The sequence below is a fragment of the Camelus ferus genome, chromosome 6, assembly GCF_009834535.1.
Source record: "Camelus ferus isolate YT-003-E chromosome 6, BCGSAC_Cfer_1.0, whole genome shotgun sequence".
NCBI classification, from domain to species: domain Eukaryota; kingdom Metazoa; phylum Chordata; class Mammalia; order Artiodactyla; family Camelidae; genus Camelus; species Camelus ferus.
This window is the reverse complement of record NC_045701.1, coordinates 21,313,441-21,340,451: the sequence shown is the minus strand read 5'-3', so window position 1 is coordinate 21,340,451 and position 27,011 is coordinate 21,313,441. Positions and strand designations below refer to the sequence as shown.

The window sequence follows — 27,011 nt, the reverse complement described above, 5'->3', positions numbered from 1 at the left end:
GTTGATCTCAAAGCTCAGTTTTCCTGGTTCCTTCAGGAACTAGGGGCTGAAACTGGGAATATGAATTTGTTTCTCTGTGCAGTATGTATATTTGTTACCTCCAAGTATTTGTTGCTATGTGTGATTTTCTTTTTTTCTTTTCAGAGAAAGAAGCCTAGAAATAGGGATTTTTGTTTTTATCTTTTGATAAAGGTGATAAGAGTTGCATTCAGTAGAGAGGGTATATTTTAGTGTCTGATACCAGAGAGACCCTAGACTTTCCACTTTGACTCTCATCTCCTTCCTAGATGAAAGATGGTGAAGTATAGTGATTAAAAGTGTGGTTTATTTCCCAGATTCGCAAATTACTAGCTGTGACCCTGTTCCAGTCCCTTTATCTCTCTGTGCTTCAGTTATCTCATCTGTAAAATGGGGATAATAATGCCTACCTCAGCGTTGTTGTGAGGACTAAATGAGTATGTAAATATAAAACACTTCGAACAGTGCATAGCAGAGAATAAATGCTATGTGTGTTATTTATTTATTTATTATTATTATCATTATTAACTTCTCCAATACCTGATCAAGATCTTATCCTGCGTACAATAATTTCTCCAATCCTTTTACATTCACAGCAGTGTATTCCTCTATCCTCCCTGGTAGCACGTGCATTTTAACAGGGGCACTGTGAAGTTATACCTAACTCAGATGAGAGAGAATTTCCTACATTCTTCAGGATAGTGGGGAAAATTATCTGGGGCACATTGTGCCAAGAGGTTGAAGAATCCAGGGAAATCACATGCTTAGGAAATATCTAGAAAGATAGAGACTTGAATATGTCTCAGCTTCCTTCATTTCTAGCCCCATGTTTTCTTAAGTCAAGAAGCTACAGGGTCTGCACTGCCTCCTGTGGAAACCTGACCAGGCTCTGTAGTTTTCTTCCCTTGTCTCATAACCATGTCCACTGAGGAGAATGCTAATTCACCAGCTGCTTGCCTTAATAGATTCAAGAACAGGGCCCCAACAGTGCAGAAATGAGGCTGGATACAAGTTACTGTGGAGCTGAGGAAAGCTAAGAAGGATGACCAGCTGCTGAAAGGAGAAATGTAATAAGCTGATGACACTGCTTCTCCACTGCAAGAAAACCAAAACAGGGCACTGTAAATTGATCTGTTGATGATACTGTGAAAGGCACAATGTTATTTGGAAAGCCAGCTCCAAGCTACTCATGCTGCTGGGAAATTGCCTTCAAGGAAAAACAGTGCCCCCCACCTCACCCTGACGATATAATCTGGACTGGTTTAATTCCAAAATTTGTGTCCTTCGAGAGCAGAACTGATTGTTGTCCTATTCAGTTTGAATCTGCCTGGGGCTCATTAACATCGGTTCCAGGACTTCAGAACAGGCCAGGGCTGTGGTAGATAGAGGTGCTGTAGCAGCATTCATTTCTCAGTTGGTGTCTCCCCATGCCTCCATCAGTGAACAAGATGTGTCGGCTCTAGAAAACATTGCAGGTGATGGTTCAGTTTTCCAAGACTTAGTTATCAAGTACAGCACAGTTGGTCCACTGTTGACTCTTCTTGCAGTTCCTACCATGTCATCTTTAGCATATGGTCACTTGTATCACCTTACCTGGACACTTTCAAAGCTTTGTTGCAACAAGAATCCTGCACCCCTGTTAGTTGCTGTTGAGTAAATTCTTCCTACTTTAGTTTGTCTCCTGCAACACGATGATCCAGAAATATTAACAGATATTCCTACTAGGCCATTTCCTCCCCTACTGATGGTCTAAATGAATGGATTGAAATGGTCATGAAAACAGGAATTGTGTCCTAGCTTGTGAAGCTTCTAGGAGCTACTCAGTTGCTGAATGTGACTGAGAGCCTGTGCTAAGAGCCATTAGGAATATTGCCACTGAAACAGATCAACAGACTTAGGTTGTAATAGATCCAGGAGCACTTGCCATCTTTCCCAGCCTGCTAATGAACCCAAAATTAATATTTGGAAGGAAGCTGCATGGACAATGTCAAATATGATAGCAGGCCTCCAGGACCAGATACAGCAAGTTGTGAATCATGGATTAGTCCCATTCCTTGTTAGAGTTCTCTCTAAAGCAGATGAAAGGAAGCTGCATGGCTGGGATCAGCTATAGAAGTGGTAGACCAGTTGGACAGACTGTGTAGGAGATCATTCATGTGGCATAGCTGAACTGTTGATGAACCCTTCAACTGCAAAACATAGCAAAACTACCCTGGTTATTCTGGATGCCATTTCAAAGATCTTCCAGGCTGCTGAGAAACTAAGGTGAAACTGAGAAACTTAATGTGATTGAAGAATGTAGAACTTTGGACTAAATTGAAGCGCTGCGAAACCATGAAAATGAGCCTTTGTATAAAGCGTCATTAACCTTGCCCAAGGAATATTTCCCTATGGAGGAGGAAGGAGATCAAAATGCTGTGCCAGAATTTACCTCCGAAAGCTACCCATTCCCAGTTCAGGATGGCATTCCCGGGACCATTAACTTTTAGATTGTGCAGCTGAGGCACAAGTTTCTTACCATAAACATGTACTATGCTTGGTATAGTTTTGTCTTACTGTTTCTCTAGTAAGAACTCCTAAAATGTGGTTTGTTATTGTAGCACTTTTTACAAGGGAACTATACTTGAACATTTCCAAACTGTACATTCTTTACGAAGCTTATCATCTCAATAGGTTTATTATTTCTATGTGAAATTTCATATCTATCAGTGTCCTATAGATAAAGATTAAATTCTATCCTTTTCTTTAGAAAAAAAAAAAAAAGGAAACAGCAGCAGCTATGGGTCAGCAGGTGGTCAGGGCCTGGAACGTTCAGGGGAGCCCTCAGGCTTTGCTGCAGTTCTAATAAAGGAAGTTGGACTTTATACTTTGTAGTGCTGAGAGCTAAGGGTTGGAATGCGTGGATTCTCGGGAGATCTCGGCACAGGATGAGGGGAAAGTTGGCATTGGTTAGTCACACTTCTTGGTACTGAAAAAGACTTTAAAACTACATCCTACGCTCCAAGTATTTATAGCACCTTTATTCATAGTTGCCAAAACTTGGAAGCAGCTGAGGTGTCCTTCAATAGGTGAATGTGTAAACTGTGGTACAGCTAGAAAGAAATGAGCTATCAAGTCATGAAGACACATGGAGGAAACTTAAATATATATTACTAAGTGAAAGAAGCAATCTGAAAAGGCTGCATACTGTATGATTCCAACCATACAGCATTCTGGAAAAGGCAGAACTGTGGAGACAATAAAAAGATCAGTGGTTGCCAAGGGCTACAGGGGAAGGGAAGGAGGGATGACTAGGTAAAGTATAGGGGATTTTTATCAGAGCAGTGAAATTATTCTTTATGATACTGTAAAGGTGGCTAGATGTCATTATACATTTGGTAAAATTCGTAAACTATACAAAACAAAAAGTGAACCCTAATGTGAACTATGCAAAGTTTAGTTAATGATAATATATCATCGTTGGCTCATTGGTTGTAAAAAGTGTACCACAGTAATGCAGAATGTTAAAAATAAGGGAAACTGATTTTCTATAAACCTAAAACTGCTCAAAAAAGTCTTTTAACTTAGGAAAAAAGTCAGTAGATTAGGGAGGAAAAATATTTGCAATGCATATGGCAGATAAAGGGCTGCTGTTTATAATATACTAAGAAGTTTCTCATATTGACAAGAAAAAGAAAAACAATACAGTAGAAAAATGAGCAAAGGATGTGAACAGACACTTCATAGGAGAGCAAATCCAAATCGCCAAAAAAAGAAAAAATGATGAGTTCAAACTCAGTTACTGCAGTAACAATGACATATGAATTTGTATGGTCCAAACTAAGAGCAGTTAAAAAGATAATAATTTAATCCTTTGACCTAGCAGTCCCATTCTTGAAATACATTCTATAAAAATAAAAGCATTGGTATATAAGGATAGACGGTCAAGGACACTGATTGATTGATTGATTGATTGATTGATTATGGTTCTCAGTTATTTTACTGGGATATATGTTTTTAATTTTTCAGTTTTATTAGGTAAAATTGTTACAACTTGACTGTGCACATATACAATGTATTGCATGTAAATACATATATGTATACTGCACACATTAAAAAAATTTACATATATGTACTGTTCATTGTTTCTAAGAACAGCTTAGAGCTTTAGCCTTTTAAACTTACATAATTATCAACGGAATAAAGCCAACCACAAAATAAGAATCAACAGAATGCAGTAATCCATTCATAAAGGACTGTCAAATGTGCTTACACATTCGAAGAATCAATCATCTGAGTTATAAACAGTAAGTAGTTCATTTGTGTCCTTGTTTTTTAGATTCTACATATAAGTGATAGGGCATTTTTCTTTCTCTTTCTGGTTTACTTCACTTAGAATGACGATCTCCAGGTCAATCCATGTTGCTGCAAATGGCATTATTTTATTCTTTTTTATGGTTGAGTTGTATTGATTGTATATGTATCACATCTTCTTTATATAGTCATCAGTTGATGGACGTTTGGGTTGTTTCCATGTTTTGGCTATTGTAAATAGTGCTGCTTTGGACACTGGGGTGCACGTGTCTTTTTGAATTTTATTTTTCTTTGGGTATTTGCCAGGAATGGGATTGCTGGATCATACGGTAAGTCCCTTTTTAGTTTTTTAAGGAACCTCCATAGTGGCTGCACCAATTTATATTCCCAACAGCAACGTAGGAGGGTTGCTTTTTCTCCACACTCTCTCCAGCATTTATCATTTGTAGACTTCTAATGATGACCATTCTGGTTGGTGTGAGGTGATATCTGATTGTAGTTTTGATTTGCATTTCTCTAACAATTAATGATGTTGAGCATCTTTTCATGTGGTTGTTGGCCATCTGTCTGTTTTCTTTGGAGAGATGTCTGTTTAGTTATTCTGCCCATTTTTTGATTGGGTTGCTTATTTTTTTGACATTAAGATGTATGAGCTGTTTGCCTATTTTGGAAATTAGTGCCTTTTGGTTATGTTGGCATTGGTCAGTTGGCATCACTTGCAAATATTTCTCCCATTCTGTAGATTGTCTTTTTGTTGATGGTATCCTTAGGTGTGCAAAAGCTTTTAAGTTTAATTAGATCCTGTTTGTTTATTTTTGCTTTTATTTCCATTACTCCAGGAGCTGGTTCAAAAAATATATTGCTGTGATTTATGTCCAAGAGTTTTCTGCTATGTTTTCCTCTAGGAGTTTTATAGTATCTGGTCTTACATTTAAGTCTTTAATCCATTTTGAGTTTATTTTTGTATATGGTGTTAGAGAATGTTCTAATTTCAGTATTTTACAGGTGGCTGTCTAGTTTTCCCAGCACCACTTACTGAAGAGACTGTCTTTTCTCCATTGTATATTCTTTCCTTCTTTGTCATAGATTAATTGACCACAAGTGCATGGGTTTATTTTTGGATTTTCTGTCCTGTTCCATGGATCTGTGTGTTTGGTTTTGTGTCAGTACCATATGGTTTTGATTATAATAGCTTTGTAGTATAGTCTGAAGTCAGGGAGTGTGATTCTCGAGCTCTATTCTTCTTTTTCAAGATTGTTTTGGCTATTCAGGGTCTTCTGTGTTGAGGATATTTAGTAAACCATTGTGAGTGGGGATAAAATAGTAGAAACAAGTGATTGCCCACTTATAGGGGAACGATTGACTTAATTTTGGTGCATTTACACCATGGAAGATATTCTAGATGACTTAGAAGAATTTCCATGAGACGATTTTAACTGAGAAAATCAAGATGTATGATAACATCCCATTTTTAAAAGAAGTAACCATATCCCATAAATTTGGGAGTGTGCATGCATTTATGATTATGACTGTGGGAAGAACAAGAAACGATGCCAGTTGTTACCACATTACCTGCAGATAGGGGTTAAGGTATGAGGAGGGAAAAGACGGATGGCAAATAAAAAGGAAATAAAGCAAAGCATTCCCTCTGGAGGATGAATGATATCCCAACTATTTCAGATTGTGTTTGTGTAACTGACTGTGTGTGTGTGCATTAAAAAGGAAGAGTTATATGTTCATGGTATGTTATGTGATAAAAAAGCAAGTTTCAGGTTAATGTGTATTGTATGTGTCTATTTCAATGAAAACAAAAACGAAGAACTGTATATCCTTGTATATGTGGAAGAAGGTATGGAAGGACATACCTGTTGAGTATATCCTTCCTTACCTTGGTATCTGACAGGGACCTATTGGGCACTTCAATGAGTAGGATTAGAGGTGCAGTAAAGAATGGAAGGTTAGCTTTTTCTTCATGCATTGTATTTTTTCGCTTGGTACAAAAAGCGAGTATTTGAAATTTGTAATTTGAAAAACATTTAAGAAAGAAAAATGTAATTGTGTCTGTCTCTAATAAGGCTTCAAATTCTGGTCATTTAATAATGACAATATGGGTGAAATTTGGGAATAAGATTATAATTCTTTCCACATGCAGGTGAAAAAGTTAATGGAGCAAAAAGACTCCAAAGTGATTAACAAATGGCAGTAGGATCAGACTTTATTGCTTTTGGCCAAAGGCTGTAACAAAATTTTACTGAAACTGCTCTAAAGAAATACTGAAAAGGAGACCTGGTAGAGTTTCTCCCAGTGTGAAGCAAAACAACAGGAAGTAAGGAAACCTTGAAGAACAATTTTAAATTGTAGAGTAATAGCCTAGTGTTCAGCAGATAAGATTTGCCTCTCCTGATAACTCTGCGAACAGTTGTTTTGTTAGTGGCAGAATATCACAGCGGTTAAAAGCAAGAGCTTTGTTTAGAAGTACTTACTACCTGTGGGACTTCAGTTTTCTCATGTGAAAATTAGAGAATGAAGATAATAGTAACTACCCTCATAGATGTATTATGGGGATTAAATGAATTAATAGCATCTAAGGTGCTAAGAAGAGAGCCTTACACAAAATAATTGCTTAGTAAATGTTACTGGCTGTGTGAATCTAAAACCCTGATTGTGAATAAAGCACTTCTGTTCAAGTATTAATTGTGCAAAGTAATCCTGACAATCATCCTTAAACAACAGGAATAGTGCATAGCACGGTATTTTGCTTTAGAAGGCACTCTACAAATACTGGTTGAGTAAATAATTTGACTTGCTTTCACATGATTTTATTAGATCACTTTTTGTACCAGGTGAAAAATAAAGTCTCTGTTTAGGTTAATATTATTTAATATATTTATATTTTTGAAAATTAAAAGGAAAAGGACATCTATAGGGTGATAATTTGGGTGCATCTTAGTTAATGGATTCAGGAATAAAAGAGATTCCTATGTATTTAAATATATACAACTTTCAATAGGGAATATGAGGGTACTAATTTGTGTTTTTAAAAAAATCATTATGGAGAAGAGGATTCTGGGAAGACAGCATTAACGTGTTTTCCTACCTAGATAACAGTTGCAGTGGCAGAATCTGATGTAAGTGTTTTGGAACTCTGGAGTCTATCAAAGACTTCCAACTTCCAGGGGAACACTTGGAAGATAAATTGAATTTCAGTCAATTTCAGCTCTTAGCACAGTAGCAGCTATCCATTCCCTGTCCCCAGTCAGGTGGCAGGCAGCGGTGCACTGGTCCTGGAGCATCTTGCACGTAGCGTGCAGAAGTCAGGGTGTGCAAAAAGAACCCTGTTTCCAAATATCAAGAATCTGTACTCTGATTGCTAATTGCTGCTTCTGATCACAGAGGTGCAGACAAAGATGTAGGCAGCCATTGTTGTTACACCTTTCTTCAAGTTCCTCCCCATCCAGCTGAAGTGACTTCCAGAGGATCTAAAGGGAATCTTACTCTTTTTCCACTTTTGGGAGCCAGACATTGAAGACCAGGACATTGAAAAACTACAAAACAGGGAAAGTTAGAAAGTGACTGCATGCCCAGAGAAAGGCTTAGAAAAGATCTGAGAATACCTTCGGATTACACCTCAGGCTGGTCCTCAGCACAGAGACAGCCTACAACAATCGAAAACACAAAAACAATAAACAAAAAATAACAAGAAACAGCATATTCTGGAGAAAGGAAAGAATCTGATTTCCAGAGTTACTACATTATTAGATTCAAATGTCCAATTTTTAACAAAAATTCACAAGGTATACAAAGAAACATGACATTTTGGCCCATTGGAACATGACATTTTGGCCCATTCAAAGGAAAAAATTGATCTACAGAAACTACCCCTGAAAAGGACCTAAAGGCAGATACACTAGACACAGACTTTTAACTGTCTTAAAGATGCTTGAAGAACTAAAGGAAGATGTGGAGAAAGTCAGTAAAACAATGTGTGAATAAAAATCAGGTGATCATTTCAATAGATGCAGAGAAAGCTTATAACAAAATTCAACATCGATTTACGATAAAAATTCTCCACAGTGTGGGTATAGAGGGAACATACCTCAACATAATAAAGGCCATGTATGATAGCTATCATACTAAACAGTTAAAAGCTGAAAGCATTTCCTCTAAGACCAGAAGTAAGATAAGGATGCCTACTCTTGCCACTTTTATTAACATCTCACACCTGTCAGAATAACTATCATCAAAAAGACCACAAATAACAAATGTTGGTGAAGCTATGGAGAAAAGGAAACCCTTGTACACTGTTGGTGGGAATGTGAATTGGTGTAGCCATTATGGAAAAGAGTATGGAGGTTCCTCCAAAAGCTAAAAATAGAATTGCCATATGATCCAGTATTCTACTCCTGGGTATATATCTGAAGAAAACAAAAATACTAATTTGAAAAGATGCATGTATCCCAGTGTTCATAGCAGCATTATTTATAATAGCCGAGATATGGACGTAACCTAAATATCAGCAGGTAAATGGATAAAGAAGATGTGGTATATACATAAATGGAATAGTAGTCACAAAAAAGAATGAAATTTTGCCATTTAAAACAACATGGATGGACCTGGAGGATATTGTGCTTAGTGAAATAACTCAGAGAAAAACAAACACTGTATGTTACCATTTATATGTGGAATCTAAAAAATAAAACAAACAAATGAATATAACAACCCCCTCCCCGACTCAGATATAGAGAACAAACTACTGGTTACCAGTGGGGAGAGGGGAAGGATGAGGTAGGAGTAGGAGACTTAACAGGTACAAACTATTATGTATAAACTAAGTAATCTGCAAGGATATATTGTACAGCACAGGGAATATAGGCAATATTTTATAACAACTTTGAACAAAGTATAATCTAAAAAATTTTGAATCATTATGTTGTATACCTGAAACTAATATGATATTGTAAATCAACTATACCTTGGTTTTTAAAAATTAAAGAAAAGGAAACCTAATCCTTAGCATGACCCCAATAGTTTCATCTTATCTTCCAGCATATCTGATTTTCTGAATTTGACCTGGACAGCCATGCATTTTCATTACTCTTGGCTTTACATGTATTACTCATACTGCCTAGATAATCAATCTAATAATTAAAATCCTACTCATTTCTTGATCCCAGTTCACAAGTTCCCTATTTTATGAAGTCTTCCCTTCTTCTTCAGCTAATAGCATTCTCTTCTCCTTTTAAGTTTTGTTGACTATCTTCCTTTTGCCCTTCCAGATCAACTCATCAATGTTTCCTACCCTCTTCCGTGCCCCAAGGGCTGACCAGTCGGACTAATCAGTGGGTTCCCTTGCCCTCTGGCTTGAGGTTGTGGTTAAACAATGGAGAATCCTAGCAGATCAGGGGGAGAGGTTTTCTCATGGGGGTTTGGCTTGGTCTGGCCTCATCCTTTAACTTAAGGTCACAACTCCTCTCAAGGTGGTGCTCTCCGTGTGATTCTCTCCCTTCAGGTTTTGGTGAGCTTTTCCACACCTTGTCTGTTTGGGCCCTGGGGTGGTGAATTTCCAGGCACTGGTTTCAGTCTACTCCACTGTCATTTGTCATTTTCCTACTCCCCACTCAAACCTTTGTAAGTAGTCTTTTTACTTAATTGAACTTGAATATTCTGATTTAAATACACCATCTATTTCTGCTCATATCCTGATTGATACAGTGTAACAATAGGTCTCCTGTACCTATAATATGTGTTTCATTATATCTTTTTGGTTGACTTTTAATTTGTTTCAACAGGATTGAAAAATATCTTATGCTTGATTAGCAATTTCATGTATTAAGTATTTTCTCATAGTTCATTTGATTTTTACAATAAACTTTTTACAGTGAATGTCATTCCCATTTTACTGATAAGGAAAAAGGAAATACGACATGTGACTTACAGTAGGTCATACAGCTAGTAAGTGGCTGTTAGAACCCAGGAGGCCTGACTTTAGAATCCAGGTGCTTTCTGTTGTTGAGTATACCTTACAACTTTTTATTATTTAAACTTTAAATTTTTTTGAAATGATCATGAATTTACAGAGAAGAAAAAAATACATTCAAAAAATGTTTTTCCTAAACCATTTGAAAGTTGCCAACCTGATACTCAGTTTCCCCAAATACTTGAGTGTGCATTTCCTTATAGGGCGGAACATTCCCTAACACACCCACAATACAACCTTCAAAATTGGAAAGTTAAATTGTTATATTACTACCATCTAATTATTGGGCCCCATTTGAGTTTTGCTGATCATCCCAGTGATGCCCTTTACAACAAAAAGATCTGGTTCAGAATCACTTGTTTCATTTAGTTGTCTTATGTCTAATTCAGTCTGGAAGAGCTCCTCAGGTTTTCCTTATATTCATAATCCTGACACTTTGGAAGATTATAGGTCAGTTATTTTGTTGAATGTTTCTATTTTTGTATATTTTGTTTTATTGAAGTATAGTCAGTTTACTATGTGTCAATTTCTGGTGTACAGCATAATGCTTCAGTCATACATGAACATACATATATTCATTTTCTTATTGTTTTTCACTGTAAGTTACTACAATATATTGAATATAGTTCCCTGTGCTTTATAGTGTGAACTTGTTGTTTATCTATTTTATATATACTAGTTAGTATCTTCAAATCTCAAATTCCCAATTTATCCCTTCCCCCCAAGTAACCATACGTTTGCTTTCTATGTCTGTGAGTCTGTTTCTGTTTTGTAAATAAGTTTGTTTGTCTTTTTTTTTTTAGATTCCACATATAAGTGATATCATACGGTATTTTTCTTTCTGGCTTACTTCACTTAAAATGATGATCTCCAGGTCCATCCATGTTGCTACAAATGGCATTATTTTATTATGTTTTATGGTTGAGTAGTATTCTATTGTATAAATATACCATAACTTCTTTATCCAGTCATCTGTTGTTGGACACTTAGGTTGTTTCCATGTTTATTTTGTAGAATGTTTCTTAATTTGGTTGCCCAGTATCTCCTCGTGATTAGATTAAGATTATGCATCTTTGATGGGTGTATCACGGAGTTAACTTTAATTGCTTGATGAAGGTGGTGTCTGCTAGGCTTCTCCACTGTAAAGTTACTCTTTTCCCTTCTTTGTAATTAATATTTTGTCAAAAGATACTTTGAAACTATATAGATACCCCATTCCTCATCAACCTTTCAAGTTATTTACTTGTTTATATTTGCATTGAGTCATGGTTTCCCACTTTATTCAATGAATGAGTTTGTTAATATTATTGATTATTATGACACTCAAGTTGTTCCCATTAATGGGAAATGGCATTTAGCCAACCAAGATCTGGGTGCTAGATGTGATTGTTGCTATTGGGATATCACTGTTCCTGGGTGTTCTCAGTAGAGTTAGACAAAGGGAATATATATTTTCATATACAGATGTATATGCACATACACATGCACACACGTACATCATGTTGATTTGTCTTTATATTGAAACCCATGAATTTTCACTGATTCTGATCAGACACTATACAGTTACAAGAAGAGAGTCAGGAGAGAACTTGAGTGCCCAGTGGAGTAACATAAAAATAACTCAGCCAATCTCGGAAATTTGTTTAAGGGCAGGGGATGCTTGACTAAGGAGAGTTGAGTTCAGAGAATTTCGGAAATTGAGGGCTTAAAAACAGTGAAGGTGGCTCTTCTGTTTTTTTTTTTCCTTTTGTACTCCATACTGCTGGAAATCATTGATTCTGAGTTGCAGTTATAAATACTAGTTGCTACTGATGTTGCTTAATAGTTTTGGGTTTCATTCATCTCATGTTATGAGAAAATTGTCAATTGTTGAAAACTCTTTAGGATAGTTGTGTGAATTATGAACCTCTAAAATTGTAATTGTGAAAATGGATAACAGAAATGTTTAAAATGCTTTATTGTTTCAGTAATATAGGAATGAAAAGCCGTATACAGCTTATATATTCTGAGTAGCAATCATATAAAATTTATATATTTGTAGAAAGATGGAAAAGTGCAATAGAAATATATTGTGTTCAGCAATAGCATTTGGTCAATTCTTCAATTTTTTTTCTTCTTTTGGATGTCTTTTCTTACTGATTTGGAAGTTCTAATTATATATTGCAATATTAATTTGCTGTAAATCTACATTGTAGATAATAAATCTATACAGTTTTGGAGAAGACAGAAGAAAATGAGATAGAAGTGCTTATACATTTCAGCCTTATTTTTCCTTCTTTCTGCTAACTAAAGCAGTTTAATGGATGCACTTGGATAAAGACTAAGTGCTTTGGTCTTTTCCAGGTACCTCCTGGTACTATGGTCATGATAGTAGCTGTAGGGTCAGAGGAATTTTAAGTGGGGACATTCTGGGAGATTCTTTGGGCCTGTGTCATGGTTGAGAAAACTGCAGCCCTTCTGTATCTTCCTCCTTCCTCTTTAGGTGGAAGCTCATGGATCATTTAGCTTGTGGAGGGCTTGTGAGAAGATGGCTAGTCTATAAAACCCAAGCAGAAGATCCTAGAAAGATCCTATTTTATCTGGCCACAGAGTAGTTTTCATTTTAGAGAGTGATATTCTCATACCAGTGAAGGGTTGTATAGTGAGAATGGACTTTGCCACTCCAGCGGGCCTCCTTCACTGAGGCTAAGAACAGATAGCTGCTGCCATCTGTCCTTTTGTACCCATACTTCCTCATAGAAGTGAAAGCAGTAACTTCAGTGAAGGGATGAGACAGATTTGTTTGGCTGTTTATGGGGTTACTTGCCTGGATGTTTGTTGTTCCTGAGGTGGGAGGTCTTTAGTCATTGGCATGACCTTTCCATGGTTGATAGCCAGGTATTAAGAAATGGTAAGTGGAGGCCCAAAGGTTTTTCAAAAGGAGTAAAGTGACCTAGTTGTTCTGTTGTCTCACCCAGAATTCTGACTTCCTGAAGGATTTAAATGACAAGGATACATTTTAGATTTTGTGGTGACATAGCCCTGAGGTCACCCTCACTTAAGGGAGAAGGCCTTTATCTCGGGGACAATATTCAAAGGGTCTTATCTCAAACCATGCTTGAGACAGATCAAGTGCCAACTCTGCTGTGAAGCTTTTTCTACCTCAACCCACAGTCATTTTTTTTCCCTAGATATAATATTTATGTCTACCCTTCATCTATATTCTACTGTATACTACTGTTAAGCTTTTTACTAAATCTATGGCCCATCTCTCCAACTATATAGTAGGCTCGTTGTAGATTGAGACATTGTTTTAAATGTCTTTCAAAGCTCTCACAGCACCCTGTGCAGTGCTTGGTCCCTGTTAGGGATTTAATAAATACTTGCTGCCCGAGGTGAAAAGAAGCCTGGTTGTGGGATCTGCCCACCTCAAGATTGGTTTCTTTCAGAAGAATTCTTCTTCTTTCTCTCCATTGGCTATGGGAATGCGTTTCAAAATTTCTCCTGTAGTTTCTTTCTCCTCCTGTTCCTTAGGAACTGTTTAAACAATTTCCATGGTATACATTGCATGGGGGTATATGCCATATGAATAAATATGGGAAATAAGTATCTCTGCAGTTCACAGTATAAAATGAAGAGGCCAAATAAGAAATCTAGTTTTATCTGTGAAAGTCAAATATAGGCTGTTGCCTGTTTTCTCTGGAAAAATCTGCTACAGAAGACCAGGGACAGGTCCAAATAATGTTGATTAACCCCTAGCTGGGCTTACTGTGGAAATGGACTGTCTGTGAACATTTATATGGGGTAGAGACCCAAAGATCAGTGACCTTCAGTGGCATTGAGGGACTAGCCCAGAGTTTACCTGACGTTTATGAAGAGTGGCAGCATTTCCTGACACTTTGTGGGGTTGTTTTGGCAAAGCTGTCTTTTCCCCCCTTCCTAAATCTCCTGTTTGCTCTTTGAGTAAGCTACTGCCAAGTGGACAGTGGAGCCTGGTCTATGGCTTAGATAGACTTGCATATTTGATGGGTGAGGCTATAGCATGCTTTCCAGCTTGAGAAATTAAAACTTTAAATTAAAATAAATATTAAGTTGGCTAAGCATAAATATAGGGGAAACTACTTATGAATATCATAAATAACTATAATAAAATAAAAAATAAAAATAAACTGGCTCAGTCCTCATTATAGCCAAGTATTCTTATATAAATTCTGATATTATTATATAAGTATAATAATATGAGAACTATATAAATATAATAATATCAGAATTTAACACCTGGAAGGGACATTAGATATTATCTAGGAATAGAACAAAAGTCTGAAAGAATAAGGTATACACCAAAATGTTAACAATGGTCATCTCTAAATGATGAGATCATTTTAATCAGAATTTTCTTGTTTTTTCTATTTTAAATATGTTATTTTTATGATAAAACATCATAAGAATAATTCTCACAGTGAATACTCAAATACTGATCCATGTTAGTAAAGATGATAGTCTGTTACTGCGTTAAGTAGAAGTGTTACTAAAAGGGAAAAAAGTTTTCTAGTACAATCCTTTTATTTTAACAGTGGAGTTATAGACCAAGATAGATAATCATAGAATTTAAAGTCATTTAAGTGGAATACATCATAGAATTTAAAACTATTTTCTCAAATATTTTCTTAGATAAATTAACAAAAACTGGTGAACAGTTTCTTTTCTGTGTGAAAATCTTAGTTTATAATGGCAATTTCATTTTATAATAGAAATGAATGGGTCAAAAGGTACAAATTTTCAGTTATAAAATGAATAAGTCATGGAGATATGATGTGCTGCATGGTTGCTATAGCTAATAATACAGTATTGCATATTTGAAAGTAGCTAGGAGAGTGGATGGTGAAAGTTCTTAGGAGAAAAAAATTTGTAACCATGTATGGTGATGAATGTTAACTGGACTTACTGTGGCAATCATTTTAAAATATGTATGTGAATATTGAATCATTACATTGTTTACCTGAAACTAATACAATATTGTGTCCATTATACTTCAATTTCTTTTAAAGGCCAGAAAAAAAAAAAAAGAAATGTATGAACTGAGGGCCAAGAATTTCATGTATTTTATTGGCTAGGTAATATCTTTCGCTGTAATTTGATTTTCATATTTATGAAAGGGAAAGAATAATCCCTGTGCCCTAGCAAAACCTTTAAGACATGAAGGTTGGTGAAGGTTTTTTGGAAGTAAGTTTTTAATAGGACAGAAATTAGAAAATTTTCAAAAGTTATCTATGTGAAGTTAAGACATGCTAACTATGGTATCTGTATTCAGGTATCTATTTTCAAAAATAAGTACATGGTTCCTTTTAAAATATATGAGGGTAGAGATAAAGATGACTCTTTTGAGTAGTCTTTATACAGAAAAATGGAAAAAAATAAAATCTGGTATCAATTTTTTTAAAAAGCATAAAAAAGTGCTTACTTTTTGCCAGACATTTGTCTGAACGTTTTACCCGTATTAACACAGTTAATCCTCTCAAAAACCCTGTGAGTTTTTGGTGCTTTTTATCTCCATTTCACAGATGAGGAAACTGAGGTAGGGTTACTTGCCCCAAGAACTAGGTTTTGAATCTAGAAAGTTGCAAAGCCTGTGTTCTTAACCAATACGCTGTAAGTGTAGCTGTTTAAGAGGAAGAGAAAGCATCCTAAGTCTTTTCCCTAACTCCAGACCCCATTAAGTTATTGTTCTACATGAATGCTCCCTTTTCAAATACCGCACCCCAAACCCTGTTTTTCTATACTACCACCACAAGTTTGGAGATAGTGTCAGCCCTACCTGAGTGTCTGTGTGATGAGAAGTGTAAGTACAGCTCTGGGTTACTTGAGGTTTTCCTAAGTAACTAACAGCATTAGTGAAAACATGTGTTTGAATAGTTTCCAGAGTTGTCTAAAATTATTTTCCAGTTTAAAGACTCCTGCCAAAGAGTTAGTTTTTAGATTTTTAAAAACTTTTCCCCTCCTATTTGAAATGTCCTGATTACTTCTCACTCCTTCAACAATTTCTGATAGCTGTGTTTGAAATCAATAGTTATTTCACTATTGGAGTATAACCAATATTTTATAATAACTACAAAGGGAGTATAACGTTTAAAAATTATGAATCACTGTGTTGTGTACCTGTAACTTACAGTACTGTAATCAACTGTATCTCAATTTTTTTTAAGTAAAAATTTAAAAAAATTTTTTAGGATTTTTAAAGTTATGGTAATTTTTTAAATTGGAGTATAGTCAGTTACAATGTGTCAGTTTCTGGTGTATAGCACAATGTCCCAGCCATGCATATACATACATATATTCATTTTCATGTTCTTTTTCATTAAAGGTTGTTACAAGATATTGAATATAGTTCCCTGTGCTATACAAAAGAAAAAATTTTAATCTATTTTTATATATAGTGGTTATCATTTGCAAATCTCAAATCCCCAAATCTATCCCTTTGCACCCCCAATCCCCTTTTAACTATAAGATTGTATACTATCTCTGTGAGTCTGTTTCTCCTTTGCAGATGGGTTCATTCGTGTTTTCTTTTTTTGTGCTTTCTTTTTTTTAGATTTCACAAATGAGTGTTATCATATGGTATTTTTCTTTCTCTTTCTGGCTTACTTCATTTAGAATGACAATCTCCAGGTCCATTCATGTTGCTGCAAATGGCATTATTTTATTTTTTATCACTGAGTAGTATTCCATTGTATAAGTGTACCACAACTTCTTTATCCAGTCATCTGTCGGTTAACATTTAGGTTGCTTCCATTTCTTGGCTATTGTATATAGTGCTACTATGAACATTAGGGTTTATGTATCTTTTCTAATTAGAGTTCCCTCCAGATATATACCTGGGAATGGGATTGCTGGATCATATGGTAAGTCTGTTTTTTTGTTTTTTAAAAAATATCCATACTATTTTCCATAATGGCTGCACCAAACTACATTCCCATCAGTAGTGTAGGAGTGTTCCCCCTTCTCCACACCCTCTCTAGCATTTATCATTTGTGGACTTTTTAGTGATGGCCATTCTGACTGGTGTGAGGTGATACCTCAGTGTAGTTTTGATTTGCATTTCTCTGAAAATTAGTTATATTGAGCATTTTTTCATGTGCCTATTGGCCATTTGTATGTCTTCATTGGGGAATTGCTTGTTTAGATCTTCTGCCCATTTGTGGATTGGGTTGTTTGTTTTTTGTTAAGTTGTATGAGCTGTTTATTTCTGGAAATTAAACCTTTGTCAGTCACATTAATTGCAAAAATTTTCTCCCATTCCATAGGTTGTTTTGTTTTGCTTATGGTTTCCTTTGCTGTGCAAAAACTTAGTAAGTTTAATTAGGTCCCATTTGTTTATTTTTGCTTTTATTTCTATTGCCTGGGTAGACTGTCCTAGGAGACATAAACATTGGTTTATGTCAGAGAATGTTTTGCCTATGTTTTCTTTTAGGAGGTTTACAGTGTCTTGTATTATATTTAACCACACAAAATCTATGGGATGCAGCAAAAGCAGTCCTAAAAAGGGAAGTTTATAGCGATACCAGTCTTCCTCAAAAAATAAGCAATCTCAAATAAGCAAGCTGACCTATCACCTAAAACAATTAGAAAAAGAGCAAACAAAACCTAAAGTCAGTAGAAGAAAGTAAATAAGAAAGATAAGAGAGGAAATAATAAACTACAGATTAAAAAAACAATAGAAAAAAATCAATCAAACCAAGAGCTGTTTTTTTGAAAGAGTAAAAATCGACAAACCTCTGGCCAGGCTCACCAAGAAGAAAAGTGAGAGGACACAAATAAACAAAATAAGGGGGAAAACTTTAAATTTATTTCATTATTTTGAACCTTTCTCATCCTAAATTGAAGTCACAGAGTTTTTTGTTATGTGTCTACTTGGGACTCAGAGAATATAATATGTAATAGAAATAAATACAAAACTACCAAAACAAGCAAACAAAAAAAATCAATCAATGAAAAATTGCTTTCGGAAAATACAGGGCAACCATTATTCTTGGACGTTAAACAGTCATCATGAATCTCCAGAAGCATAGTTGATTTTTACTGGCTTCAAGAAGGTATATCTGATAATGTCACTGATATGGGGGAAATCCATTCCTTAAAATGTATCAGGTTGATCTTCTTTTTCAAAAATAGACTTTATTCAGAAAGAGAAAGAAAAATCCATATGATACCACTTATATGTGGAATCTAAAAATAAGGCTACAAACAAACTTATCTACAAAACAGAAATAGAGTCACACTAGAGAACAAACTTATGGTTACCAGGGGTTAAAGAGAGTGGGAAGGGATAAATTAGGAATTAGAAAATTGCACCTGTTGGGAAGTGATGAAAATGTTAGCTATCTCGATTGTGGTAGTGGTTTCACTGGTATGTATAAGTAACAAAATTCATCAAAGTGTACATCTGGAGGGTAGAGCTCAGTGGTAGAGCACATGCTTAGCATGCACGAGGTCATGGGTTCAATTTCCAATACCTCCATTAAATAAAATAATAATAATAATAAATCGAATTACCTCCCTGCCTCAAAAAAAGTGTACATCTGAAATATGTGTAGTTTACTATACAGGAACTATACCACAGTAAAGGTGTTAAAAAAAAAAAAAGGAAGGAAAGAAAGAAGGAATCTTCAAACATGTTTTTCATAAAACGTCCGGGCAATTGCTTGAATTTGGATAAAGACATGGACAAAGTGGCATTCTGTTGTCTTCCTTCATAATCCACTGAGCTCACTTTGCTGTGTGTGAGTGGTGGGAAGAAATAACATTTACACTAGATATGGCCTTACTCTGTCTGCACTTCTGTTCCCACTTCCCACTGGAGCCCTAGTAAGAAAGGTCGAGTTTTGTGGAACATCTCCAACCAGTAAATGGATGGCAGCCAACTCAAGTGGTCTTAGGGAAAGAAATGACCTCTCCTTCTTCAGTCCCTGGGAATTTAACCCAGACAGATGTCAGAAGGCAGAGAGCACCCTGCCCAATTTTCAGCTTTGCTAATATAGAAGTGAATGAATGGAGAGGGAAAAGTACAGAGCTGGGAAGGAGATTGGGAAGTGGGTAGGAATGATATAAGGCCCAAATGTTTCACTGCTCCCCTATGCCTGAATATTAGAAATAGAAAAACAAACAAACAAACAAAAAACAAGTAAGCAAAACATAAATAATTCACTGGCCAAGAGCGTAACTGCAGCTTCTAAAACAGAGTTAGTGTAGTCTTAAGTCAGCAACTCTTTCTTCGCCTGCAGTGTCCCTAGTTATGTGTATTATCCCACTTAATCTTCACCTGTGATATACATAGAAAATATCCACTTTACAGCTAAAGAAACTGAGGCTTAAAAAGTTCAAGTACTTTGTTCAAGATCACAGAGCTATGAACTGTAAGAATCGTATTCCACTTCAGAACCATATCAAGTGTTCACAGAACTGAAGATAAAGTGGAAAATGGGTGAGAAACCATGGGACCTTAGCAGAGAAACGAGGCAAAGCCATATCACAGAATAGTCTGATTTGAGCATTACACTTGGCAGGAACTTGTACCGCTGTATGCTCAGGGTGCAATACTGTTGGACTCTCAATACCACCATGGAGAATTTATCAGCTATTCCTTTGTTTTTGTGTCATTCTTTCATAATTCAAGCTGGAGCACCTAGTTGACGGGCCTCATTTCATGTGTTAGTGTTCTAGCTGCCAGGAGGTGGGGAAGATTATCTGGCCTCTTCTGTATCTGTTGGGGAGGATTGCTTCCTGCTTCCCACCAAGACTGACACAGTGAGAGATTCCCTGCAAATAGGAAGAGTAATCGGATGCTGAGCAGAAGCCATACAAAGGGTAAATGTCTGCCACACCAGGCATGGCATAGAGATATCCATGTTGCATTCTGCTGAGGACTGGTTGAATTGGGAGTTGTGCCTTCCCCATAAGCCAGGCTGTTTTTTCCTGATCCCAGGATCTGCCTGACAGAGTCCAACAGGACTTTCAGGCACTACACAAAGTGCAGGGGTTTTCACACGAGGACCTCTGGCTGTTTCTGATTCTCTAAAAAATGACCAACTTAGGGATGAGTAACAGTGAAATCAGTCATCTGTTAGCATCAATTTGAAGAGGGAGCTTATAGAAAAGGGGCCCATACGGAAAACTCCTCCCTAACTTCTGGACATAACTGATCCTCAGTGTGGGGTCTTGAGACCCTGAGTTTGTGTGATACGTTACGCAGCAATATTTCATTGTAGCTTTACCTGATTAACCATATTAAACTTTTTTTTTTCCGGTAATAGGAAGGAAAAAAAATGTACATGGTCTTCCTTCATGAATTTGCTTGCATGTCTTTGCCCTTCTCCCAGATTCTGTTTGCCTGAAGATTAAGGACCAAATTGATTTTGTATCTTCAGTGTCTAGCATTATGCCCAGCATATAGTAAGCACTTTAAAAGGTATCTGAATGAATGAATGACTGAATGAATCTTCCTTAGCAATCTTTTTCTGAAATTGAATTGATTGTTGTAAAATGGTGGGGGAGATTTACAGTCATGTATGATTGAAACATTTTATAATATTTTAGGTTAAAAAGTAATTTAAAAGCTGCTGTGGAAAGAAGGACCACCAGAGTGACATGCTCCCTATGTTTGTTGTTACAGGTGTTCCAGGATCTGGGGACTGAAGTACTGTCTGGAGCTGCCAAAGGCTACAACATATGCCTTTTTGCCTATGGGCAGACAGGCTCTGGGAAGACATATACCATGCTGGGCACCCCAGTGAGTATTGGGGTTGGAATGCAATAGCTTCCTGAAGCCACAGCAAGCCTGAGTCTTGCATTGTCCTTGCCACTGAGAGAGAATATGAGTTTCATAGGCAGTCAACTGTAATAAGTTTTCATGCTTCCTCTTCTGTATTAAGAATGGGTATCTCAGCAGTTTAATCGAAAGGTAAGCTGTGAATAATCAGCCCTTCTTTATTAAACCCTGAAGAACCTTAGAATTTTACCACACCTTTTGATGAAGCAGACCTTGTCAGTCCTGAATTTCTCATATCATTTCCAAGTTCATCACTTGTAGCTTTTTAACACCTTTGGTGTAGGCAAGTCCCAGACAGAGTCTTAAGTGCCGGCTGGGGCCTTGTGGATATGGGGCTGTGTGTGTATTAGATCTGAGATTTAGAAAGAAGCTGCTTGGATGGGAGTTTTCAAAAGTGTATAGGGCTTAGGAGAGTCTTCCTTTATCATGGAAAATGAGGAGGCTAGAGTTCTTTAAGACTACCTCTGTTTTGGGTTTAGAAGTACCCTGGTGAGATGAACTGTGGGGCAGGTGACACATAACACTGCACAGGGACATTCTCTAGGACACTATTCCTCCTGAAAGATTATCCCTGCTGCCTTGGGCCCAGCTCACTGTGTACTGTGTCCATGTTTAGTGTGATTTTATATATTTGAAATTAAAAGTAGAAAATGCCCACTAAACGAAGGATGTAGAGCCCTTAACCTAAGTACAAGTTAGCACTGGATCCAAGATGAATAAAGACGCCACTTCCTCTTAGTGTGTATTTTGAACACCCACATACTCTAGTCCTCTTGTGTGTGTAGGGATGGGAGGTGGGGTTCCAGGAGGTACCACTGTGGTAAAATGAGTTTATCCAAAAAGGATGTACCTTCACTGCGTGAAAGCAGGTACCTGGGTTTGCTAGCTTCTCCTCTCTTCCGCTCATGGTGGTGATCGGCCTCTGATCTGGTATATTCCTCCCATGAGAGTCTCCTGGGACCACTCACAGACAGTCCTCCACATACCACCAGTGAACCTGCCTGAAGTGAGGAGGCTGCGCAGGGAGCCCATCCCTGCTGAGGGTGGTTTCTGGGCATTGCGGGAAGAGCATCACCATGAGCGAACAGTAATGCTTTCCTTTCTACTGTTTCCAGGCCTCTGTTGGGCTGACACCACGGATATGTGAGGTATAGACTCTTTTTGACTGGATTCTCTCAAAGTAGGTCTTCACTGTACACTCCCTTCAGTGAAACTCCAACCCTCTGGTTTGTGCAGGGTCTCTTCGTCCGGCAGGAAGACTGTGCCCCGCTGCCTTCCTCCTGCAGGATTAAAGTAAGGTAAGCACCTGTCAGGCTCTGCGGCCTGAAGTGTTTATATTTCCACTCCAGATTCTAGCATGTTCAGCTGTCCTCTCTGCCTCCAAAGTCATCCAGAGGGACAGGGAAGAGCCACAACAGAACTAGTGGAGAGAAAACAAGGCAATGAGAACCATACTTGGGTTTTGAGTTGTAGGAAACTTAATTCCTATCCTCAGGCTTCACAAGCTGGTGTCTCCTGTGGACCAGCTTACCCTGGCTGCCTGGTTTCCTTTCCTTCATTTTCTGTAGAGTTTCATACTAGCTTTTGGAATTTCTCTTCCAGTCCCCTACTGGGTTGCTCTCCAGGTCAGTAGTTCCCAAACTCTGATCCTCAGACTAGTGCTGGCTACTCTACTGTGAAGATTTAGCCAGTTTGTGGTGTAAATGTTGGTGGAAGGTTACCAACTGCTCTTAGTTCTCTGTATCCTTTTTTTTTTTTTTTTTTGGTGTTCAGTGTCCTTGTTTAAAAACATGAGATATATAGTTCACATACCATAAAATTCATACTTTTAAAGTATATAATTCAATTATTTCTTTTTCAATATTTACAAAGTTGTTCAACCATTATCACTATTTTATCCATAACCTTTTCAGTGCCCTAAAAAGAATGTGTCCTTTTAAAAAATTAAATGATTGTGAACATTTTTTTTACATTTTTAAGTTTGTAAAGTAAAAATTTGCAAACCTGTGTGTGTATAAACATATACATTTATATTAAGTGTTTTATTGTCCGTGAAATACATCAACCATTATTCTAAGAGATATGTGGCATTCCTGTGTCCAAACATGAGAAGGTTAAAGATAAAAAGATATACAAGGAGAGCGTGCAGAGAGCAGCTTTGAGCTGGAGCCTTTGTTTCTGACTGCTGGCTCCACAGGCAAGCATCCATGTTTTGATGAGGAGGACCCTTCTGTGAGAAGTCTGCTTTTTTGTTTAGCAAAATCTTTACTGATTTTAATTAAGAATTATAGCTATGTTATTATTTTTAGAAGGAATAAAATGTTAGTAGGTACCAATAAGACAGAGCATATCTTAAACACAACCCCAGTGTATAAGACAGGTAAAGTGAGAATTGTCCTACTTAAACTAGGGGTGGGGACCAGAACTCGTCTCTCTTAGCTTCCCTTGTTACTTAGCAGTGGCCCTAGAGATGCCTTCAATGAATAGTAAGAGCTCGAAGATCATGTTTGAAAACCACTCCAAGAAACATGCTTGTAGACTCATTGCTGTGTGGACCTGGTCAAGGCACAGGCTAGGGGCAGCGTACCCTAAACCCGTGCTGAAATAGCCTCTTAAAGGCTGAACTTGAATCAGCACTGACATTGTAAACCCCAAAATGTGAAGTGATGACAGCCGGTGCTAAAAACCCTATTTCCACATGCAGAAAGAGACTCAAGGGGGACGTCTGGCGCGACCAAGGTCTTAGAGTGTCACAGGTGGAACCAGAACACAACCTTCTGGTTCTTGGCTTAGTGTTCTTCCCACTTTTTTCGAAATCTAATTATATGCCTTTTTCAACATGTCTCTAGCTTCCTGGAAATCTATAACGAACGAGTGAGGGATCTGCTGAAGCAGTCTGACCACAAGAAGTCCTATACCCTTCGGGTCAGGGAGCACCCAGAGATGGGGCCCTACGTACAAGGTGAGCCACTGTGGTCCTCGGGGTCTGAGACCAAAGTGAAGCCTGGGAAGCTCTCCTCATGGTCACTGATTCACTCAACAAATGTATAACAAATACTCACTATGTGCCAGCTACTGTATGGGATGCTGGGTATGTACTGATAAATAGAAAAGACAGTCCTGCCCTCCCAGGCAAGCTTACACTCTAGTGGGGTGAGTCAGAAAACAAGCGCTTAATTACAGTTGTGATAAAGGCTAATAAAAAAAAAAAAGATACAGTGTTGGCAAAGAACGCTGGGTGTTGTAGGTGAGCCATCTGTGTCAGGTGGTCAGGAAGAGCTTTCCTGAGGAGCTCACGTTTTAAGCTGCACCCTAAGGGGTTAGAGGAGCCGGTCTTGTGAAGCGTGGTGTACTAAGGACAAGAATGTTTCGGGTGGAGGAGCGGCATGGGCCAGAGCTTTGAGAGAAGGGCCTGGTGGTTTTAAGGGGACCAGTGTGTGTAAAGCATGGTGAGCCAAGGGGAAAGTGCTATGGGATAGGGTTGAGTCTGTGGTGCCGGATCCAGCTGGGCCAGGACTGATTCTCATGTCTTCCAGTCTCCTTTTTGGGGTGCTTTCTCTTCCATTGGTTGTGAGAGTCAGGGAGATGGGGAGATTCCATACATGGGACAGCGTCTATGCTGTTTCATTAAGCACTGGCATTTGGTATTTGGTACCACCTGTCTTACTCCAATAGGCTAGGTCTTGCTATTAAGTAGGAACAGTTGGGTTCTTTTGTGGGGGAAGCTTTTACTCTTTTAGGCCATTCATAATAAATAACATAACTTTTGTGCTCCTCTTCCCTCAGCAGTATGCTACTTAAATCCTGACAAGGAGAGGGACATTAAAGACCAAGAGCTGGTCTCTTCTCTGATCAGGCATGGCTAATGGATGACTCAGCTGTGCCAGTCACTAATACTGCTTTTCCCAGTGTCTTCTCCCAAATGTTCTATCATAATTGACAGCCTGGAAACAACAATGAAAATACTATTTACTTTGCTGGTAGCCAGTTGGCTTTTCCTCTGTAAAACTGTGGATTTACATTTCTGTGTAAAGCAATACTGTGAACACAGACCATGAATTTATGCAGTAGTGCCACAGTTTCTCATCTTTTTATTTATTTTTATGTTAATGTGTTTCTGTGTGTGGGTATGGGGGTAGGGAGAGTAACTAGAGGAGACCTCAGATGTAGTCCTAATGTCCTCATTGTACAGAAGATAAAATTAAGTCTGGAAGAAGCTAAGGGACCTTCCCAAAATCACATAGCTAGTTGGGGCAGGGTTGGAACTGGGAACCTTGTCTCGACCTGGAAGCAAAGAATGGGGCCGAATCCTGCACATGGAAGAGATCTATGATCATAGGTTCATTGATTGGCATAGTACCTGAAACCCAGAGAATTCATGCAAGGTCATACAGCTTGGGTTATATACCCAAGGTCTGCAGCAAGATCAAGACTAAAATCTCAGAGCTCTTTTGAATACCTTCATGGAGTGAACCCTTGTGGGGAGGGAGGATGATTGATAGGAAATAATTCTAAACCAGCAAGAAGTCTCTTAGGTCTTTGACAAAAATGTGTAGTATTTTTGTCATCAATTTAAAGTGTAATAATTTCCATTATGATTTCTTTTTTGAGCCATAAGTTGTTTAACAGTGTTTCTTACTTTTCAAACATTTGGAGATTTTCTAGTTCTACTTTTGTTATAGGTTATATCTCATTTAATAGAATTGCAGTCAGAGAATACACTCTGTATGCTTTTACTAAAAATACAGGTATAACAATTTGGTTTGTGGTCTAGCGTATGGTTAATTATGTAAATTTTCCATGTGTGCTTAAAAAATAATATATATTATGCAGTAGTTGGGCATAGCATTTATGTGATACCATTTATCAGGTTTGCTACTTGGGTTGTTTAAATCTTCTAAAATCTTTTTTTTTTTCTTGTTTTGTGAGCTACTAAGAGAGATGAGTTAAAATTTCTTGCTATGACTATGGATGTCTTTCTGCTTTTAATTCTGTCAATTTTTGTTTGATATATTTTGAGGCTTTATTATTATGTTTATACAAAATTAGAATTGTTCAATCTTCCTGATGAATTGAACTCTTATCATTGTGAAGGATTCCTCTTTATCTCTAGTCATGCTTTTACCTTGAAGTCTACTCTACTTTGTCAGACATTACTATAACTACGCTAGCTTTCTTTTGGTTAGTGTTTGCATTTTATGTTTTTTATACTTTCAGTCTTTCTGTACCCATATATTTTACTATTTTTTTATTTTTTTTCTTTTAATAGACTTAATGTTTTTAGAGCAGTTTCAGGTTTACAGCAGAATTGAGAATAAAATACAGAGTTCCCACAAAGCCCTCCCCACCCACACACATATACTCCTCTACCCTCAACATCCCTCGTCAGTGCGGCATATTTGGTACAGTCTATGACAGCATGGACACATTATTATCAACCAAAGTCCATAGTTTACATTAGTGTTCCCGTATGTTTTAGATGTATTTTTTATAAAAATATTTATTTGGCTGTTCTTTGTCACAGTTTTGGTTTTTTAATTTGAGCATGTGGTCTGTTTATTTTTGGTGTAATTACTAATTTTATTTGGGTTTAAATCTGCTATTCCTTGTGTTTTCTCTTTACATTATCAGTTTTATGTTCCTTTTTTCCTACTTTCATATCTTTGGGGTTGATTAACTTAAAAATTATCCCATATTTCTTTCTCCTATGTTAGCTCACTATTTACACATTGTCTTACTATTATTTTAGTAATCACTTTAGAGATTACAAACAACATAGGTTATTGACTTATCAAAGTCTAATATTAGCTGGTATTAATTTTACTTCTTCCTAAATAATAAATTAAAATATTAATTTTACTTCTTCCTAAATAATAAAGTAAACTGAGAAGACTTGAACTTCATTTATCTCTTCTTATATGC

The 27,011-nt window shown here is 37.1% G+C and overlaps 1 protein-coding gene and 1 pseudogene across 6 annotated transcripts in view; both read left to right on the top strand.

Moving 5' to 3' along the window:
• Positions 1–27,011, top strand: part of STARD9 (StAR related lipid transfer domain containing 9) — a 114,117-nt gene that overhangs the window by 31,143 nt on the left and 55,963 nt on the right. For 4 of the 6 annotated variants that reach the window (XM_032481395.1, XM_032481398.1, XM_032481397.1 and 1 more), the window contains exons 4-7: positions 20,934–21,050; positions 22,205–22,237; positions 22,326–22,387; positions 23,939–24,051. In XM_032481395.1, coding sequence (XP_032337286.1) covers positions 20,934–21,050; positions 22,205–22,237; positions 22,326–22,387; positions 23,939–24,051 — 325 coding nt within the window. Of the gene's footprint in view, positions 1–19,984; positions 20,129–20,933; positions 21,051–22,204; positions 22,238–22,325; positions 22,388–23,938; positions 24,052–27,011 lie in introns of all 6 variants that reach the window. The other 2 variants (XM_032481394.1, XM_032481393.1) reach the window with 2 other exon arrangements.
• LOC102521057 lies at positions 820–3,134 on the top strand (annotated as a pseudogene).